The 20,904-nt window shown below is 35.4% G+C and overlaps 1 protein-coding gene across 2 annotated transcripts in view; it reads right to left on the bottom strand.

The window, feature by feature from the left end:
* COL14A1 (collagen type XIV alpha 1 chain) overlaps positions 1-20,904 on the bottom strand; it is a gene marked incomplete at its 3' end in the record, with an annotated part of 1,869,522 nt that overhangs the window by 264,318 nt on the left and 1,584,300 nt on the right. For both annotated transcript variants that reach the window (XM_044066920.1, XM_044066919.1), the window contains 2 exon segments: positions 2,677-2,730; positions 3,346-3,399. In XM_044066920.1, coding sequence (XP_043922855.1) covers positions 2,677-2,730; positions 3,346-3,399 — 108 coding nt within the window.

Raw genomic sequence — 20,904 nt, 5'->3', positions numbered from 1 at the left:
TTGATTCAGTGCTACAGGCATTAATGTGGATCAATGTAAGGCCTCTAGATGGATGAGTCAGACTTTTACTGACTCTCTCCCATTCCTGCAGGTGATGCTCAGTACCGCCTGGAGCTGCTAATTAAACCCTGGTTTCCTGGGTCACAGTTGGAGCTACAGCTATCTTTCATGGTCTAGTCTGCATAGCATGACAAATGAATAGTTACTGATGGAAGACAGCATGAATCCATAATTTGCATCGGTACACCAACTTGTTATATCTATACCCCTCTATCTATACAGAACAGAGGCTTAGTTTGGGTCTACAGGGTTTTAACCTTGCTGAGCTACTTGGCAAAGCTGTTAAGAAGAGGCTATATTTCCCTTTTCCAAACTACCCCCTCACTTTTAATACTGCAGTAACCCTCAAAACTCTTGTGCCACTGAAAGGTGATAAGACAGACTGACAGGCAGAGGCTTTATGAACATGATAATCATGAAAATGCAACTAATACATATACTGGCCACTGTCACGGCTCCAGATGAAGTGTCCTTGATGTTAAAGATGGAAAATAAAAAGAAATACTTTGTAATTACAGAAAATGAACAAACAAAAATGGGAAGTACCACAAAGGTCAATAAATGAGAAAAAGAAAGAGCAATTTAAGGGAAACCTGCACAAACAGCAATACTGAGACATAAATGACATGAAGTAAAGCCATCTGAGCCTGTGTCTGATCTCCGATGTTGCTGCATATTTGTTCAGTGCAGGTAGGCCATGACTGAATTATAGGAAACACTTTCTGTGTGACCCCATTGCATAATGGGTACAATTCCTAAGGTTTAAACTGGCAAAGGTTATACGTCTGTTTATTATATTCACTGTATTCTGCAATACACAAAATAATCTAAAATATGTTAAAACTTACATACTTTTTTCTGCTCATTCACAACACAGTGCTGGATAATACATGCTTTCAAAAGCCTTAGAAAATTAATGAAGTGTTGCATGAATGATAGCAAACATCATATTGTGTCAAGTGAATGCCTAGGACAGCAGATATGTGCAAGTTCATTCAAAAATATCTAATGGCAGACCAAGTATATAATTTTATAATCAGACAGCGATCTGTGCCTTATCTTTTCATGTAACTGGTAGTGATGCATGAAGTGAGGCATATATCCTGAACATTCCTCTCAACCTCCTAGCAGAAGAAATCTAGACAAAGGCATAAATAATGGGAGGACAAAGGCCCAAAAATAGGGACAATTTTTAAATATTGCTCTTACAAACTTAGAACATTGATAGAATAACATGTTTTGCATTAATATAAATTTTCTGATGGGTATGAAGTCTGAAACTCAAATGTCAGTTATTTTCTGACTGAAGTGCTCAATGATTTGCCAATGATTTGCCAGAAAACAATTATTTTATAAGCAAGAGACCAAAAATAGGAGGCAAAAATCTGTGCATTCTGCAAAAATCTGTGCAGTTGAGCGGTATGAGTCCTGAAATATCATGCTTGTTGTCCTGCTGATAAATATGTATCACAATTGTGATGCTATATACAATGATGTTTAGCTGGAATTACGCTTGTACGACACACACATATACACAGACACACACACACACACACACACACACACACACACACACACACACACACACACACACACACACACACACACACAATCTTTAAACCATGGTTTACAGCAGTAATGATCCATTCCGTTTCCATAGTTATAACCAGTTCACACACATCTGCTCATAAAAATAACAGCCTTCCTTCTTTTTGGCTGGACTGGAGAAACAATGCATTTCACATCTTGATTGGCATGCTCTGTGTGCCAGTTGGTAGCATAAGTTGCTACAGACTCTAGTGAAAAAAGACTTATGTGAGACAAGGTATACTGGTAAAAGCACAACAAATTTACAATGCATGTTTACTGAATATGTCCTAGAAGCCAAATTCTGACAGCGTAGAAGAGTAAGGATATGAGTTGTTAATGAGTTGCTTGTTTACTTTGTGTTTTGATTCCCCCAGCCTCCATTTGGTGACTGAGTAATGCTGAGTAAGTCACTTGACCAGACAGAAGTTCTCTGGGGCAGTTTATACACTGGACTAGGCTTCTTAATGGTCTCCTGGAGTGCAAACCTAGTAACTACCTATAAACATTTTAAAATGGTATATTCATATATCAAAGTATGGTCTTAATCAGATTGCAGAAAGACAGCAAATTTGTGTGAAAATAAGTAACAACAGAGAGATATCAGAAACTTACAAACACAGCAAAAGGAATGCATGGGATCAGTTTCTCCTATTTTTCTCTGACCTTACTGCTTCCTAGTTATTTAGTTCTATGTAAAATGGAAGGGTTATTTTTTGTCTTTGGCAGTTCTTTATATATCTAAAATAAGTAAATTTTCTGTCTGGTCTTCATGTCTCCCCGTATTTTGGTTCCGTTTATCTCACTGTGTTAATATGAGAAGTATCTGGAACATTCATCTTGGAATGAAATGGAAAAAAAATCATACCAGCTGCATTTCACTGAACTCAGCTCAGTCACTGAATACTTCAGAAATGAGCACTTGTTTCCTTAATGCCACCAGCTATTTCAAAACTTAAATGAAGTAAAGCAACACACAACATGTATTGCACTAGCAGGTTCTCCTTAGAGTGAAACGTTTTGTCTTACCCTTGGACCTGGTGTGCCATCTCGTCCTGCTGAGCCTGGTGCTCCTGGAATGCCCTTAAAAAAGAGAGAGATGTCAATTTAACACTGACAGCACCTACTCTGAGCTACACCCAACATCTGTCTGCCCCTTTCCTCGCTTATGTTGACACACCATCAAAACCTGTTAAGACAACTGCATTCAGTCTAGGCAGGTTCCCTTGCTTCTGGTGAAAAGTTATCATACTGTCTATGACAACTGCCTCTAGCTATGACATGTTACTAAACCTGGCTTTCTAAAGGTACTTACAACACAGACTGCTCACATGTGCTCCTTACAGCACATGGTGTTTATGTGATTTATTTACTGTGTAGCACAATATGTTTAGAATTGCAGTATAACATATGTGTGGGGGAAACATTAGGAAGTCTCAGAAGCAGTATATCATTTCCACAAACTTAATTATTTAATTTGCTGAAGTCACAAGAGGACACTTAATCAACAAAAAATATCGCGTACAGTTATGCATTTCCTTTCTATGATTATTCCTTAAGTTATGATCTAGTAATCAAATAGATTTACTGCACTTTTATTAATGATTTTTTTGCGAACAGAACTAAATCATATGAAGTGTAATACTTATTCACAGCAGTGTTTTATCATTCATGCTAATTTGAAATCTCAGCTTTTACCTGAATACCAGGTGGTCCATTATCACCTTTTTCGCCCTTTTCTCCTGATAACCCCTGTTGACAGACAATAAAACATAATTTAATAACTTGGATCTTACTTTACTTTACTTGTAACATAAGGCTACAGAAATAGCTTTGTCTTTTTTTTAGATGGTTGACCTAGAAGTCATAATGCAATGTACACAAGAAATGAAAGGAAATCTGTAATTTATGCATATTTTGTCTGGTTTAAGTTACTTGAATTCACTAGCTTGAAGTACTATTTCAAATCATCTTGTAGATCCTGCTCTGTAATGTGCAAAGTGTATTAGATGGATGAGTCAATCAGTACACATAACAAGAGCACTTAGTAGGGCTAACAGAGTTAGGATGCACTGGGGACCAAGAAAGCTTGATGTTATACTGCTATTCTGACAACCTTACATTAAAACAGATTTAAGAGAGAGAGACAGACAGACAAAGAGGCAGAGAAACTGTGAGTGTGTGTGTGCGTGTGTGCACGCGCGTGTGTGTGTGCGTGTGTGCGTGTGTGTGTGTGTGTGTGTGTGTGTGTGTGTGTGTGTGTGTGTGTGTGTGTGTGTGTGTCTGTATGCATTTGCACACAGGCATGCTTGCTGAGGCTAGGGCAAGAGATGATCAATATGAGTAAAAGGATGTGAGTTATTCATAACAGGAGAATAAAGAACTGATGTTACGTGATAGGAGAGAAGAGGAAGCAGATCATATTAAGGTGGACAGAATACTATAAAGGGGGATGACGGGGTAGGATTAGTGAAAAAGTATTAGGGTGTGGGAGAGATGTGAACCTGAATTTAAAAAGTAAGCACTTGGGCATTGGTGCTTTTCAAGGCCTAGTGCCATGCTCTAGTTACTTGCAGTCAGTGAATCAGATAGAGAGGGCTTCAAATAGAGCCTATATGAATAATTAATGAGGAACTTTGGCAAGCTGCAGTAAGCATAAGCCTTCTTTTGCTCCACATGCGTTTGCCTCAGTAACACAATAACATGACACTACAGTGTTATATGGTTGGGAACGTAGGCCACTTAAAAGCCCTGCATTCAGCCAGGTATTTAAACTATTTTACAAAAATAAAAAAGCTGGGTTGACATGCTGTACACGAGTGCAGAACTACACTAAAATCATACCTCTCAACCTCTTAGCTCAAAAAATCTGGACAAAATCTGACAGAATGGGGGGACAAATACCCAAAATAGGGACAGGCTTTAAATATTGCTCTTATAAACTTAGTAAGTTGCTAGAATAACAGGGTTTGTCTTAGTTTGCATTTTCCTGAAGGATATAAATTTTGAAACACAAATGTGTGTCATTATTTAGTGACTATAGTCCTCAAATCATCCCAGTCATTGGTCAGAAAATCATAGATTTTATGAGGAACAGATCAACAATATGAGGCAAAAATCTGGCAAAAATTTGTACAGTTGAAAGGTATGCCTGAAACTAAGTGTGTGGTGTTATAGCTTGTACTGAGAAGTAAGCTTTGGACAGTAGGTAAAAAGCAGTTTTGTTTATCACTGTTGTACATATTTGACTGGATAAGTTGCACTTAGCCACAATTATCCTTTCTGGCTAAACATAAGCTTTTTTAAATTCTGCCCCATCACGAGCTGACAATTAGGTGAACATGACAGGCATCGGCCTTCATCTACTGAAGTTTTCACATTCATATTATGCTGGAAAAAGGTATTAATTCCTATACTAAGGGCATGGTCTTGACTCCACTGCTACCTGCATAAGGCACTATTCTGACAAATGAGAAAGAAGCTCTAGTAAAATCATTTTTCATATTCTTCGTACATACAGTGTAGCCAAACAGAACCTGAATAGAAAAAGCTAAACTGCAGCTTATTTGTAATTATAGTAGCTTTTTCTTTTATTTTGATGCTGAATATTGAAATCCTTGCTCAAATGTATGAAACAAACAGACACACACACACACACACACACACACACACACACACACACACACACACACACACACACACACACACACACACACACACACACACAAATGCATGCAATCACTCACAGCATACACACATATGTATGGTTTAGTTTAAGTAGACATCATTGTTATTATAGCAGTACCCTTATGCATATGCACACAAGCAGAGAAAAGATAGACAGACACACTCTTTAAAACATGACTTAGAGTAGTAATAATCTGTTCCATCTCCATAGTAATAAATATGCATTTCAGTACAACTATTAACTAAATCATTTAGGGAATAAACAAGCCGTGCTCCTGCACTATTAAATCAAGTGTAATAGTTTCCTACATGTTATCCCAACATTACATCATAGCTTGAGGAAATTTGCTTCAATAAAATATTAGCTGAATGTATATTGGTTTCCAGGGGTTCATTTCAGGGTGATGTTGTTTTGTATGGTCAGCTTGCTGACTGAAATTCATATTTTTCAGAGGCAATCAACCATAACAAAGCAGCACATCAGTATAAAATTAAAAATGTGTGCACTTTGCAAGCTATCTGAAATTGTTAAAACACATTAAATATAATACTGGTTTAAAAAGAAAATGAATAAAGGCAAAATGTTCTGTAAGTATTTTCTATGAAGTAAATACAGTTGGGAAAATAAGTTTAATAATGCAAAGAAGTTGGTCTGCTTGAAAAAAAAAGCCTCCCAATTTTACAAATGTGTAATCTCAGATTATACTGTGTGATATTTTCTAATGCATGATCATCAAATACATTCTTTTTAGTTTTCCACATTAAACACTCTGCTTATATGCCCTTCCCCAGATTTACAGGTATACTTATCTGAAAGTAGGTCATTACTGATTTACCATGTCCTCCCTGTTGGAACAGAGAGGAGTGTATTATCATTTGTGTCTCCTGCTGTTGGCATGTGGATATCCATAGCAGAAATACTGTCTCCAGTTAGAGATCACAAATTCCCCTCATTTCTAAGTTTTCTAGAACCTTGGATCAGACTTCTATACAACTCTTATTGAAATCTGAGGTCCAAGATTCAAAAAGGCAATACTTAGAACTCAGATACATGCTGCCAACATAGAATGTATTGTTATGAAATCTTTAAAAAGAAAACAATATTCTTAAATAAGATAGGAATGAAAGTCATAGTCATCAATAGGATAGAAGCGGCATAACTCACCACAGGTGTTATGGATGTGCTGCAGCTCTGGAAGTAGCCCTACCCTTTGCTTGGCACATTCAGCTGTATTCTAATACAATTTTGCATTATGGTAAATGACTTTATCAAACATTTACATTATATCAGGGATGACTTTAAGCATTACTTGTACTATATTCCACTGAGTAAATGAAGGTTCTTCAGAATATGTTGAGGCTGGGCCAGTGCATTGTGCTGTAAAATAACCTGTCTTCTCTATGTGTGCAATGTCTGTATTCAACACACACATTTCATTCACAGGTATCTGCATGCAGCATCTGAGTACTTGACATGCAACAGACACTGTACAATTCTAGTTCTGATGGCATGTAATCTCCTGAGATGATTTGTCACAGCTGTGACATGCCACTTCCTCGAATCTGTCATCTTCATATATCCCACTTGCTATCGTGGCACATCTCTTGAGTGCATGTGTCACATGATGCATTTTATTGTGAGCTGAATGTTGACCAAATATTTCTACTTCACGCTATCTTTCCACTATCAAATATGGCTTCCAAATGTTTTGTACTTGCCTTCCTCACAACACAGGCAAGTGAGCTTACTTTATCTGACACAAGCTGGTCAGTACCACAAGGCAAAAAGACACTGTAATTGTACTACCACTTTGTTTTACTAATTTACCGCATAGGTGAAATGGAGCACAAAGGACTTTTGCAGTCGTAACCTAGTTATACTAAATAATACAAAGGGGAAAAAAATGGGAACATGAATTTCCAAATGTAATACATAGTAATACATAGTAAAATATGCACAAAGAGCAGTAATGTGCAAAATGTGAGCCATATAAATATAACGGCATACTGAATAGTACTCAGACATATGCTCCAGATGACAGTCCTGCAGTTTGGATACAAGCAGTACAGTTAGTAGAGGCCCGTAGGATACAAATCCATTGATACAGCATTCACTATTAACCTGCAGGTACAATTTCTGTTGTTGGAAGAAAGGGCAATGTGGTCTTTTCACCTCTGTCAGGGGGGAAGTTGGATTTGCATGCACTCAAAGGTACACAAAGCATTGAAATCTCCCTGGTCAAGACTGGACAGACCACTGCTCATGCTGGGCAGGGGCAGGGTTGCTTGGAGGAAGTTCCCCTTATGGAAGTGAGGAGATATCTCCCACAGATATTCCATTCCAGGGCATCACCAGTATGCGGTTAGGAATAACAAAACTGGAATTCACAGAGGACAAAGTGCCTTCACAAGTTCAAACAATTCCACAGAATAAAACCCAAAGAAGGCACAAACACAGCATGATGCAGATGAAATCTTTAATAGTAGTAAGCACTTTCACATCGAGTATGACGCTTCCTCAGACTTTCTAAAAATCACTAGCTAAATCCTCATATTATATATTTAAAAACAACCAATAGCTAAGCTGTTTTCCCTAGTTATTCTGAGCACATTTACATCATTGATATTAACGGCATTGTCTATTGGCTGTTGCAGTATCAAACAGAAGCAAAGGATTACCTTTAGGGCTTCCTTTTATGTTGGAAAGACAAACAGGACCCTTAAAGAACGAATATGTGAGCATATATATGCTATTAATAGAGAAGACCCAACAAATGCATTGGCCAGGCATATTTGTGAAAATGGGACTACACATACATTTATTTTTATGGCATTAGAGTTAGCCTGTAGGTGCCCCAGACTTGGTAACATTAAGAACATGACTGAGAAAATCATCAGGCTTCAGGCAGAGAAGGGGCTTGGCCTAAATTATAGGATCTCCCTTAAACCTTTTTTAAGGGATAGACCATTAAACAAATGAACATGTCTCTAAATTTTATATGTTTAAAAATCTTTTATTTGCTTTATGGGTTTTTAAATTGTATCTGTTTATGTATTTTGTATAGAGATTTTAGTGATGATTTTATTTAAAGCATATGAGGATATATTAATTGGGGAAGCTTAGCTATTGGTTGTTTATAAATATATAATATGGGGATTTAGCTAGTAATTTTTAAAAAGTCTGTGGAAGTGTCATACTTGACATGAAAGTGCTTACTACCATTAAAGATTTTGTCTGCATCGTGCTGTGTTTATGCCTTCTTTGGGTTTTATTCTGTAGTATGTGGTTAGGACTGGGACAAAAATAGAAAAACCTCAAGCTACCCCTGATGACCTTTGTTGGTCAGCAGATCTAACTGGTGATGAGAATGAATGGGCTGTTGGACTGAGATGTTCTGATTGTTACTGGAAGGCAGTGGGGGCAAGAAATGGGATCTGAGATACGGTTTTACTGTGATAATCTGTAATAGGCCTTACAATAGTCCATGAATAGGAGTATGTAAAGCAACACAGCCATGAGGGATATGAATATGAGGTGGACATCCTGCTTGCTAGACTGTAGGGCAGTGATGATGAAACTTCCTGTGAGCTCCAACAGTAAAATGACATGCATGATTCAGAAATGTTTGGAATTTCTGTAGGTTTTTGTAGTAAGTGGAACCATCGATGGATAAGATGTACTCTACGGTGGGTAGTAGTAGTATACCTTTGATAATGACAAGTCTACTGTGTTTGGTTAGAAGTTTGCTTATGCTATCACATGAGTGGAGCATTAAAGTGATTTTTTTTTCAAATGTTTGGATGTCAATAGATAAAATGAAGAATGGATCAAGCCAGATCTCAAGATAGTTTATGGATTGTACCATCTTCATTAGACCACCATCAGTGCCTATGAGGTCCCATTTGTCCTCACACAAGCTGAGACACTTGAAGATTAACTTTTTTTGAGCCATGGTGCAGTAGTACAGCAGTAATGTTGTCGCATCACAACAAGAGGTTCTCCAGTTCGATTCTCAGCTGGGGTGTCTTCGGTGTGGAGTCTGTATGTCTTCCCTGCATTTGTGTGGGTTTTCTCTGGGTGCTCCAGTTTCCTCCCATGTTAGAAAGACATGTATCTAGAATGTTTCTCCCTGGGGCTTTGCTGAAAATTGGCTTTGTTCGAAGTCAGACTTTCCCATTTAACAAATTATAAATAAATGTATGCTCACAGACATGGCATATGTGAATTGAATGAGCTACATATGGTGTCTGCTGAGCTGCCAGAGTCACAGATAATCATGTCATTTGTACAAAATGGGGTATATATATATATATATATATATATATATATATATATATATATATATATATATACATATATATATATATATATATATATATATATATATATATATATATATATATATATATATATATCTATATAGGACATAACAAGGCGCTAATGCAGAGCTAATACAGATGGTAAAAAGCAATGGTCCAAGGGTGCCTCACATAACAGGCAAGAGACAGATAACTGAGAGTTTGGAAGGACAGCACTGAAGTACCTTCCCTCTAGGTATTCATAGAATCAGCTCGGGTGAACTAAGACTGCAGAAAGTTAATTCTTTTGTCAGTTTGGAATGGATTAAAAAGTCATAAAGTTCAGAAAGGTCAACAAAGATATCCCCAGTAAGGTTTCCTTATTGCATGACATAGTAATATGCTTCAGTGGGAAACAGAAAGACAGTATGACTCTCCTGATGTTTTCTGAAGCCATGCTGGTGGTTAGATAATAGGCCATGGGTTGTGATGTGGTGCTGTAGCTGAGAGGTGACACTCTTTTCCAGGATTTTGGCAAGGAGATATCGGAGTACTAGATGAAAACAATACATGAGTACAAGTCCCTTGTTTAGGTAGTGGAATAATGTGTACAGTTTTCCAAAAGTCAGGAAATATACCACTGAAACCGATGCATTAGAGGGAAGGCAATAAAGATATGACAGGCCCTAGGACACGGCTCTCTAGTGAAATGCTTGCACTCAAAATGCAGAGTGCTGACACGCTGAAAATAAAAATGAAAATGCAGAATACTGAATATCAAAACATCTTTCTTTTCCTTTGGACTCCCCCACCCCAAACTTATATACATTAACTCTAAGATCACCATATCACAAAGAAAAGGGAATATTCTGAGAAATTACTGTCTTGGACTTAATATATGTAAGTTCATTTTTTGGTCATTCAGTTGCAGTATTTCTAGACTCGCTATAGCAGGTCCTGACATTTGAAATGGTTACCTTAGTATACAAGCCATTAGATCCTATCTTTCTGTTGGATAGGATTTTCTTAAGCCATTTGTTGATTTCAGATATGGTAAACAGTTTAAACTGAAAATCAGTAGTAAAGTCAAATAGGGACTTGCTGAAGGTATGAAGATTTGAAGGGGAAGAGAGAGTGACAGCAGAGGAAATAAAAGTGAGAGGAAAAGTGAACTTCGGAAGCTTCAGTCATCAAATTTTGAGTCTAATACTATGAGGCCAGTCACCTTCAGAGAAAAAAGCTGGTATGGCACAGATTGTCCAGAAAGATTATTAATCTCATTTCAGAAGCCTCTTGGATTTCCAAAGAAGTCTTCTTGGCATTTTTGAAAGGCTGCTTGAGACTTATTTGCAAGGATTTTCCATTTTTTGAGTGAGGAAAACTGTACATAAATAGGTGGAATTTCAGCAGATTGACATTTGGTTCACTGTTCATTCTGAATGGAGATGTTTTTTTTTTTCCTTGGGATAACCAGGGTGCAATGTTTCCTCTGATCTTCCTAAATTTTAATGGGTAGTGACAGGAGGCCAGATGGTATCGGTCAACTCAGTCCACACATCTGATCACAGCTCTTGCTTTACTATTTGATTAGGAATGCTATTATGAGGTAGATGGGCCTTTTTTGTTAAAAAAATGAACGTTATTTTGAACAAATGAACAAAGTAACTAACAGCATCATCACAAACGTATATTTAATATAAAATAAAGTCTGTGGCCAATATTTGTCTAATAGATTTTATCTAAAGCAACAAAAAAACAAAGCGTTCTTAAACAACACCAGAAGGCTACTAATAACTTTTTTTTTAAAGGGAACCAAAAATGAATTCTCTTCTTATCTCTCCCACTTCAGTTTGTGCCATCATCATTTATCATTAGTTAAAGGAAAACTAGTCAATTATTTATTACTTATCCATATCAACTTCATTTGTTTTTCAAACTAGTAATAAGACATGCACTGAACAAGAATATCTGAGGTTGCTCTGCTAAGACTTGGCTAGCAAGCCCTCCACCTTTCCCTTGGTACTCACTCATTAGCATTTCCAGCTTACAGAGATGATTCATTAAGATAATTCACTCTCTAATAGTAAGTGAATTTGATTGTTTCTCCTTTTTTGGTATACTATTCTTATAAACTAACATTATAAAAGCTAGTAACTGGCTGTCAGAGTGTATAAGGCCCATTTCTTCACTGGCTGAGTAGTAGTAGTAGTAGTGAAGTATTATACTTTATTTTACCTGACCAAATCTGCTCTAATAGCATCTGTACTTCTGTTTTGAAAATTTCCAAAGCATATAGAATTTCCTTTACAGGTGTAGCATACAGGGACTACATGAAGAAAAATGTGCTGCAACTTGGGGGGGAGGGGTGTCAAAGCATCTGTGTTGGCACTACCAGCTATAAAAATCTGTATTTCCATGCAATGTACTGCATATTTCGGGAATGAATGTTGCCTGTGTTTTAGGTAATTTCTCAGTTTTCCAGATCAACAGTTTATGTTTCATGACAGTGATATGCACCCTTTTGCACAAACAGTTGACTAACATGGAATAGGTCTAATTGCCACTTATTCCTTTTCAAAAAATAAGGTAATATAACTCATCTGATCATACTGTGAACCTCAAAATGAATGCTTTCCATGCTGGCTCATATTGCTTGTTGAGAAGACAATATATATATATATATATATATATATATATATATATATATATATATATATATATATACACACACACACACACACACACACACACACACACACACACACACACACACACACACACACACACACATATATATATATATATATCTATGGGATCAGTACATAACCTCGAAATCTTGGAATATTGAATCCCAAAATCTCGAGACTATATAGCCGAAGCCCCTAAATACTGAAAGACCAGAAGTGCGAAATTCAAAATCCGATGTTCAGAGAAATTGAAGTAGCGTTTCTGGTGTTGCTGTTTATTTATGGATGGGTGGAAGTTCAGGTAAGTATCTATGTGTAAGTGTGTTGGTTAGGGGCTTTAGTGTGTGCAGTGTGTGTTGTGACTGTGATGTGTATGTGTGAGGGACTGTAAAATGTATGGGTGTGAGTTTCCTTTGTGTGTCTGTCTGATCTTGGAGTTAGTATATTTAAGTAGGGGGGTGTGGTGAGCGCAGCCCCCCACATAGGGGGTGCAGGGGGACTTGCCCCCTGCTTATCTGTAGTGTACAATTATATGTTTGATTGTGGGGGACGTTGTGTGTATGTGTATGTGTGTGCTGTATGTGTATTGTACATTTGGGATTTTGAATTTCACGCTTCTGGTCTTTCAGCATTTTGGGGTTTCAGCTATACAGTCTCTAGATTTTGAAATTCGATATTTCAAGATTTCGAAATTATGTAGTGAATATATATATATATATATATATACACATATATATACATATATATATATATATATATACACATATATATACATATATGGGTAGCAGGCACTTTATATCTGGTGCTTCAATATCTGCTTTCTTCCTGCGTAAAGTTAGCTTGACTGATACTACTCTACTGAATTCTTCTTCCCAGATAAAATATTTTAGTTTGTTAGACAGACTTCTCAATTTATCTTTGGGGGAGGCGCTATTATTTCTTATGAAAGATACAGCATTTGGGAAAGGGACAAACATTTGTTCAGCTTGAATACATTGCTCAAAATCTAATAAAATATCCTCCTGCTTTGTCAGGTATTACTGTATTTATTAAACACCATTTTGCGGAACTAAACAATTAGAAAAACAAATGACTGAAAGTGACACTAGACGAACTGCCGCAGATACTAATAAAGTTAAACACTTTTGTTATTTTATCCTTAGAACTTCTTCAGAAGCAAACCCTCCTAACAAATAGTTACTATTTAAATAGTAAAGTGTTATAGTCACATAAATTCAACAACCAACTAAATTCTTATAAGAATAAGACAAATTGCTGTGCATTAATCGTAAATCTTTTTTTTTATTTTTTCATATAAAAAAACTTACAACATAAATTGATAAAAACATTATTAATTATTTAAACCTTAAATTGATTTTAAATTTAATATAAGAACCTTTGTGCATGTGAAAAATATTTAATGTTAATACTTTTGTTTAAACCTGGATCTTTATCTGCAATTAATCTAATTTGTTATTCGGACTCCTTACAGTCCAGTTTAGTTTTATAATCACTTTCTAACTCATCGATGTTAACATAATCTAATACAGAGTATTAAGGAATTTTTTTTAATTTTTACAATGTAAAGCATGCTTTGCTAGTGAATTACTATAGTCCATTTTTAATAGATGAACAATGTTTGCAAATTCTCTTTGACAGTTTTCTTATAGTTTTTCCTATGTAAAACGATTGACATGTTTCACAAGTTGCAACATACACTACACCTTTAGAATTATAATTTAACTTGATTTTAGCCCAAAAATACTTTTTTGATAGTTTCTATAAATACATTGGATTTGTCACTTAAATATCTGTACTGTTTGCTGTTGTTACATTTATATTTTCCATAAATAGACCAATTGGTTTGACAAATGTTATTATGGACTTTTCTAGCAATGTTTTTATACTGTAGTTCTTTTCATAGGTGAATAAGGTATTTCTCATATGTTTTAGTTAACTCGGTGTTGCCTAGAATAATTTTCCAATTGTTTGCTATGATGTCTTTAATGACATTTATATTGTTGGAAATGGGTAATGGAAATGCTCTGCCATGATTACCTTTATCAACTGAAATTGTTATCATTAGACCCCACCAAAATAATACATGCTTTTGAAGACAATATTGGTTTGAAAGTACTCTGTCTCATGCTAATTACTTCTTTTATAATGTTGTCTAAGAAAACTTTAGCATAACCTCTTTCAACAAACATCTCAAAAAGGGTAACTGTGTCTGAAAGAAATATGTCGTCCACACTAAGTCTAATAAATTGTCCTTTTATGACATTTCTTTTCACGTGGAGTGGATGTTGATTCCTTCAATGTAAATAACTGTTTCCAAATGTTTTCTTTCTGAAAATTTTGCTTTGAAATTTCCTTGCTGACCTATCTACGTGAATTGTAAGATTTAGATAATTAATCTTTTCACCTATGTCTCCTACAGTAAAAGACAAAAAAGTCGTACTAGTATTCAAATCCAATAGAAAAGTTTCTAATTCTTTTTGAGATCCTTTCCAAATAAATATTACATCATCAATAAATAGCTTGTAAAAAAGAATTTTTATAACAAAATCATGTTCCTACCATGCTATAACTATATTTGCAAAAACGGGTGCTAATCTTGCACCCATCACTACTCCCTTTATTTTTTTATACAATTTACTTTGAAATGTGAAAAAAATATTTTCTAGAACTATTTCTAGTAGAATACATATTGCATTAACAAATCTGTTGTCAAAGGTGATAAACATATTTAAATAATTGAAAAAAAAAACTAAACCACTTAAAACACACAAAAAAATAACTTCACCACTGTGTGTACGTGGTCCACATAAAAAACAGAAGTCAGATTAGCGCTTTCATTCCTTTACTATCGGAACATCTTCAGAAACACACAGTTTAAAAATAAAAACAGTTAAATACTGTTGAACTAATGACATCACACTCTCATTAAGACTTTACAAAATATTTAAAGCAATAATGGTATAAAAATAGTAAGAACTTCTTATTTGAGGACTATAATACACCACTATAAAAAATTGAGAATACCATATTTCTACAGTAAATGTTGAAAATTAAATGTCTTATATGTATTTATATTTTAATAGACTTTTAATAGAAATGGTTTCATTCAAACCTGGACTGACATCAGCCCTGAGAAAGACCTGCCATTTCAATTTCAACATTTCCAAATAATTGTTACTTGAATCGACAAACTTATTGGTATCCACCTGTTGCAAAACTAAAAAATAAAATTTGTGAAAACATTTACAGCTTAAACTGTGTCTTGCCAAAGCATTATTTGGATCCTTGTTTTTAATGGCCGTAAGATGTTCTCCCATTTGATTTTTAAGGGCCCTGGTAGTCTTTCCTGCATAGAAACTGTAACAGGACCCACAAATAGCCAAATAAACAATATCTATACTTTGGCAATCACAATTATGTCGAGGTTCAACCAAGAACTTACAATGTTTAAACAAAAATATTATTTCAGGATAGATGAACCTACATAATCTGCATCCTCCGCAAGGAAATGTGCCTAAAGGCGGGATACTTCTTGCTCTAAAACTTTCTTTACCTTTTCTTAATAAAAATGTCATATCTGATGTCTTCTTGTAAATAAATATGGGCTCCATACCCACTACCTCACTTAAATCCCTATTGCCTAAAATTACCTTCTTAGCGCCATTAAAAAACAAGGGTCCAAATAATGCTTTGGCAAGACACAGTTTAAGCTGTAAATGTTTTCACAAATTTTATTTTTTATTTTTGCAACAGGTGGATAACAATAAGTTTTTCAATTCAAGTAACAATTATTTGGAAATGTTGGAGTTGAAATGGCAGGCCTTTCTCAGGGTTGTTGTCAGTCCAGGTTTGAATGAAACCATTTCTATTAAAAGTCTATTAAAATATAAATACATATAAGACATTTAATTTTCAATATTTAAATAATTCCTTACAAAATCAATTCCCTGTCCTTGACAAATCCTCATATAAAGAGAGATTACATCCAATGTAACTAAAACACCATTGTCTTAAAAAGGTATGGAACTAAATAGGTCCAATAAATGCCATGAGTTTCTTAAGTACAACTCTGTCTTTTGAACAATGAGGTTAAGTATTTTATACAAATAAATGGAAATTGTTTCTCTCTTGCAGAAATTGGCAGCCACCGCTGGTCTATAAGGTAGATTTGAATTATTTTTAAGACTTTTAGGTATGCCAAATAAACTGGCAATTTTAGGGTGGTCTACCATTAAAAATTCATACAATATTTGGTCTATATAACCTTGAATGAAAAGTCAAAAAATAAAAAATCTATTTCTTCCAAGATCAGATGAGATCGGGCGTATTCAGGGTGGTATGGCTGTAGACAGTAAAAAATCTATTTCTAAAAATTTCTTTTTGACTTCAGCTTCTGTGACTTCAATATAGCAGTCAATAAGTCAGTAATTGTTACCTATGAGTGTCCATAATGACTACCCCATTCTCCTTTTCAGCTTTCATAATGCAAATAGCATTATCTCTTAATGCTTTCAATGCTGAACTTTATTTTACAGTGAGATTATGCCCATAACTTTTGCTTGAATTTAATTTACATCTAAAGTCTTTCTCACACAGATTGAGAAAGACTTGTAAGGTATTATTTAATACAGGGTTGTACATACTTCTTTTGCTAATGACTGAATTGCCTATCTTACATTCAGATAAACCATGAAGAATGTATTGTAAATTCAGTTTACATATATACAGTTTAAAATCAGTTATAACTTTAGTCACATTTGCTTTGCGTGAAGGTATAAAAGAGAAACCTCATCACGAAGGGCTTTTCATCCAGAAAAAAGGAGGTCATTGTCCCACTGTACTCATCCCTCATTAGACCCATTATAGAATACAACGCCCCATTTGGTATGTACCTCTCAAGACATCTGCAACAACTGGAAAGGCCTCAGAAATACCTCACTAAAAGAATCACAGGCCTAAAGCAGATGCCCTACGCTGACCGCCTTAAAAAACTCCAGCTATACTCTGTTGCATATCGTCTACTCAGATGCGATCTCTGCTTAACATACAAGGCCATGTCAAACCCAGAGCTGTTGGACATGCTACACTTAAAGAAATCCCAATCCCTCAGAGCTACACGCTCCAGGGATCTAAACCTTGTCATCACAATAAACAAAACATGCTGGAGGGATAGGTTCCTGACCCAGAGACTCCCCAGACTCTGGAATAGATTGCCCATACATGTCAAGCAGAGTGCCTCTTTGGACCTCTTCAAGAGGAACCTTGACGATTGGATGGGAGAAAGGAAATTCACCCCAGGGATCACATCAGTCGCCCTGCTAGACAGGGGTCCAGGAAAGTAAATAATGTGGGAAGAAATAGCCAGGGAATTGTTATGGCTAGGCTTGTATAGGCCCTAGGGCTGATAGCCTAGTACCAACCTATGAACCTATGAACCTATAAACCCTTTTTTAACACTGACACATATTCTTTTGGGAGAGAAACATTCCTTAAGTTATGCATGTTTAACATCTCGTCTTCTTCTTTTTCTCCTCCCTCTTCCTTGTTTTTTTTTTTTTTTTTTTGAAAAGTTTGTTCATTCTTTGGACTTCCCACAGTGAAAGAGGACAGTCATAAAACACGTAGTTGTTTGTCATCATTCACAACTACCTGAGCATATGACAATGAAGCTTCATTTTCAATAGGAACCTTATTAACAAACTTAGAATTAAAAGTCATCTGTGTGATATTTTCACTATGAACCATTTCATGCTGTAAACCTGACTTTACTGGATATGCTGTTCCTTTGTCATATGCTACAGAGTCTCATGCCAGTTTTGTCTTTTACTTAAGTGTAATTGTGGAAACATGCCTACTTAATTTTGCTGAAATTATTCTGTATCCAAACACGAAGAGTGTCTGCTAAAGAGATATAATAGCTGTTCATTTACTATTTATATTGTCATAATCTTCATATTGTTCCAAATATCTCAACAACTAAGTAACACAAACATAACTGTATAGCCTCATATAAAAACTCACAGATATATAAAGAAAATGATGCAGAGAGTACCTATGTAGCTTGAGTAGTTACTGAGATACTATCTGTTGTTCACAAAATATTACAAAATTAATATTTGCATTATTTATTATGACTTATACAATCCAGTTTAATACCTAAGATCTAAAAAACAGCACCACTATAAACATTTATTTGTGATGAACAGTTTTCCACTTACATTTCTTTAGTAACACTTATAGTTCCAGAGATACAGACATTTTTTTTGAAATGTGAGGACATAATTTATTTTTGCCAAAAAAACTCAGGATGCAATCATTGAGGTTAAGAGTACAAACCCCCAGAGCTCCATTGGAGTGAATGAGTTAAGGACTGAAGAGAATAAAATAAATAAGAATAATATTGCCCAACATATTACAGTTCTCTCAAAATCTGTTTAAGGTAATAAGTACAATATACAGCTATAAATTAAACAGAGTGTAGCAATTCCATTTTGTGTGAAACATATCTATGCCCATAGACCAGTTCAGAAAGTCTATGAACTATAGTAATTAAATTCAGGCCATTAAACATTAAATTAAGGCAGCAGGGATGAGACAATATGCACTGGCTTTTGACTACCATCTGCAGGTCAGTCTGAACTTATTTTTGCTACTGCTTGCCATTTTTCTAAGAAGTCTAAGCTATTTCTAAAAACAAACATGACTACAGAATTTGGTGAAGCCTCTTGTGTACTCTCTGCTCACACAACTTGTTTATATGTTGTTATAATCCCATAAAACATTGTCAATTACGGAAGTGTACACAGGCTGTTAATTACACTGTCAACAACATGGGACTGGAAAACTCTCTAAAGACTAAATATGATTCTCCCTAACTGGGATATTCTATGTACACCAATGGACTCCAGTGAAAAATGTGCCAGGACCCTATATCCGCAACCCATCATATCCATTAATTTCACCTGCTCCATATCTACCTTTTCTAATATCAAATACTCATACAAATAAAATATTCTCAGCTCTACATCCATAAATATTAAAGAATCTACTTCTAAAGCTCGACTCTCATCAGATAACCCACATTAAAAATCCCAAGATGAAAATCACGAAAGTTCAGAAACCTGAATAGCGATTTTTACCAGGGTAAGTAAATACATGACCAACTGTAAACAAAACTCACACTGAGGTAAGTAAAACCCTCCCAGGTGGGGGTCTACACCCCCACACCCTCCAATATGGGGGGCTGTGCCCCCTACACCCCCTAACTAAGTAGACCAACTCCGGCATTGCACTACACTGAAGAACAGGGTATGTTGTCCACGTATTTACTTACCCTGGTAAAAATCACCATTCGGGTTTCTTAACTTTTGTGATTTTCATCTTGGGATTTTGAAAGTCAGTTATCTGAGAGTCAGGCTTTAGAAGTAGACCCATATTAAAACTTATGGGGATATTCATTTTCCTAAATCCAAACAAGGTAAGTCCAATGAAAGTTTCTAAAGTTGACAATATACCAATTAATCTCACTCTTATTTTGGCTTACATTATATTATCACAACTACCTTATAAACATTTAACAGGTAGTAACAAAAAAGTAAAAAATACAGTTTAAATCTTTTAGGTTTACTACATATTAAGATCTTTTTAGAATGTTTTAAACTGTCTCAGTAAGAAAATCCAATGTATCACCATCTATTTACAACATATGTAAATCTTATCCTACTCTACCCACAAATACTCCTCAAAATGTTGTTTATTGTATCTACTCCCAAATAACACACTTGTGACTTTCGTGAACTTTAATACTTTCATTACTTCTTACAAACACTTTTCAGACTAAATATACAGTACCACCAAACTATATTATTACTTAACAGTATTACAAATAATATAATATGATAATATTCATATAAACCTAAATAGGCCTAAACGTAATTTCAAACACATAAAACAATAATTTAGTGCAGCTGTCTATCATATCTCTTTCATCAGTCACGGGCTATGAAGCGGGTATAAAAATAGTTCAACCTACCTGAACGAGTTTAAAAATAAGGCATTTCTACTTGAACTCTGGCTGTTAACTGAAAAATCAAGGTGCTGTAACCTTAACGGTAACTTGGATAAAAGATCATCATCTCTTACCTCCCTTCCTTGAATCCTTCTGTATGACCATTTACAAAGATAAGCTAGGTTTGAAGACAGGGGAGAAACTATATTCCAAACAAAACATCAGTGGAATCCATGTACTATCACAGGTTCACCTGATGCACAGGAAACAGCATCAAACTGGATTTATTATTGTGTATAATTAGCTAAGGCTACTAAAAGCTATGTTTTCCTTACATCTTACCTCCACCCACTCTAGGTCCATTAAACAAACTTCCTTTTAATTCCATGGATCTCTACCAAGAAATAATCATTCTAGATAATTGCAGGATAAACTGGTTCTGCCCCATTCAAAACCAATTATATCAGTACATTTCAACCCGCTATTTAACTCAGTCACTTTTCTACAAACCCTCAGCTCATTTAAACGTTTCTGAATAATAACCTTGTATCCATT

The sequence above is a fragment of the Protopterus annectens genome, chromosome 3.part1 (genome assembly GCF_019279795.1).
Source record: "Protopterus annectens isolate FY-2018-M chromosome 3.part1, PAN1.0, whole genome shotgun sequence".
NCBI lineage: Eukaryota > Metazoa > Chordata > Ceratodontiformes > Protopteridae > Protopterus > Protopterus annectens.
Note: the sequence above shows the minus strand (reverse complement) of the source record. Positions and strands in the feature narration are given on the sequence as shown.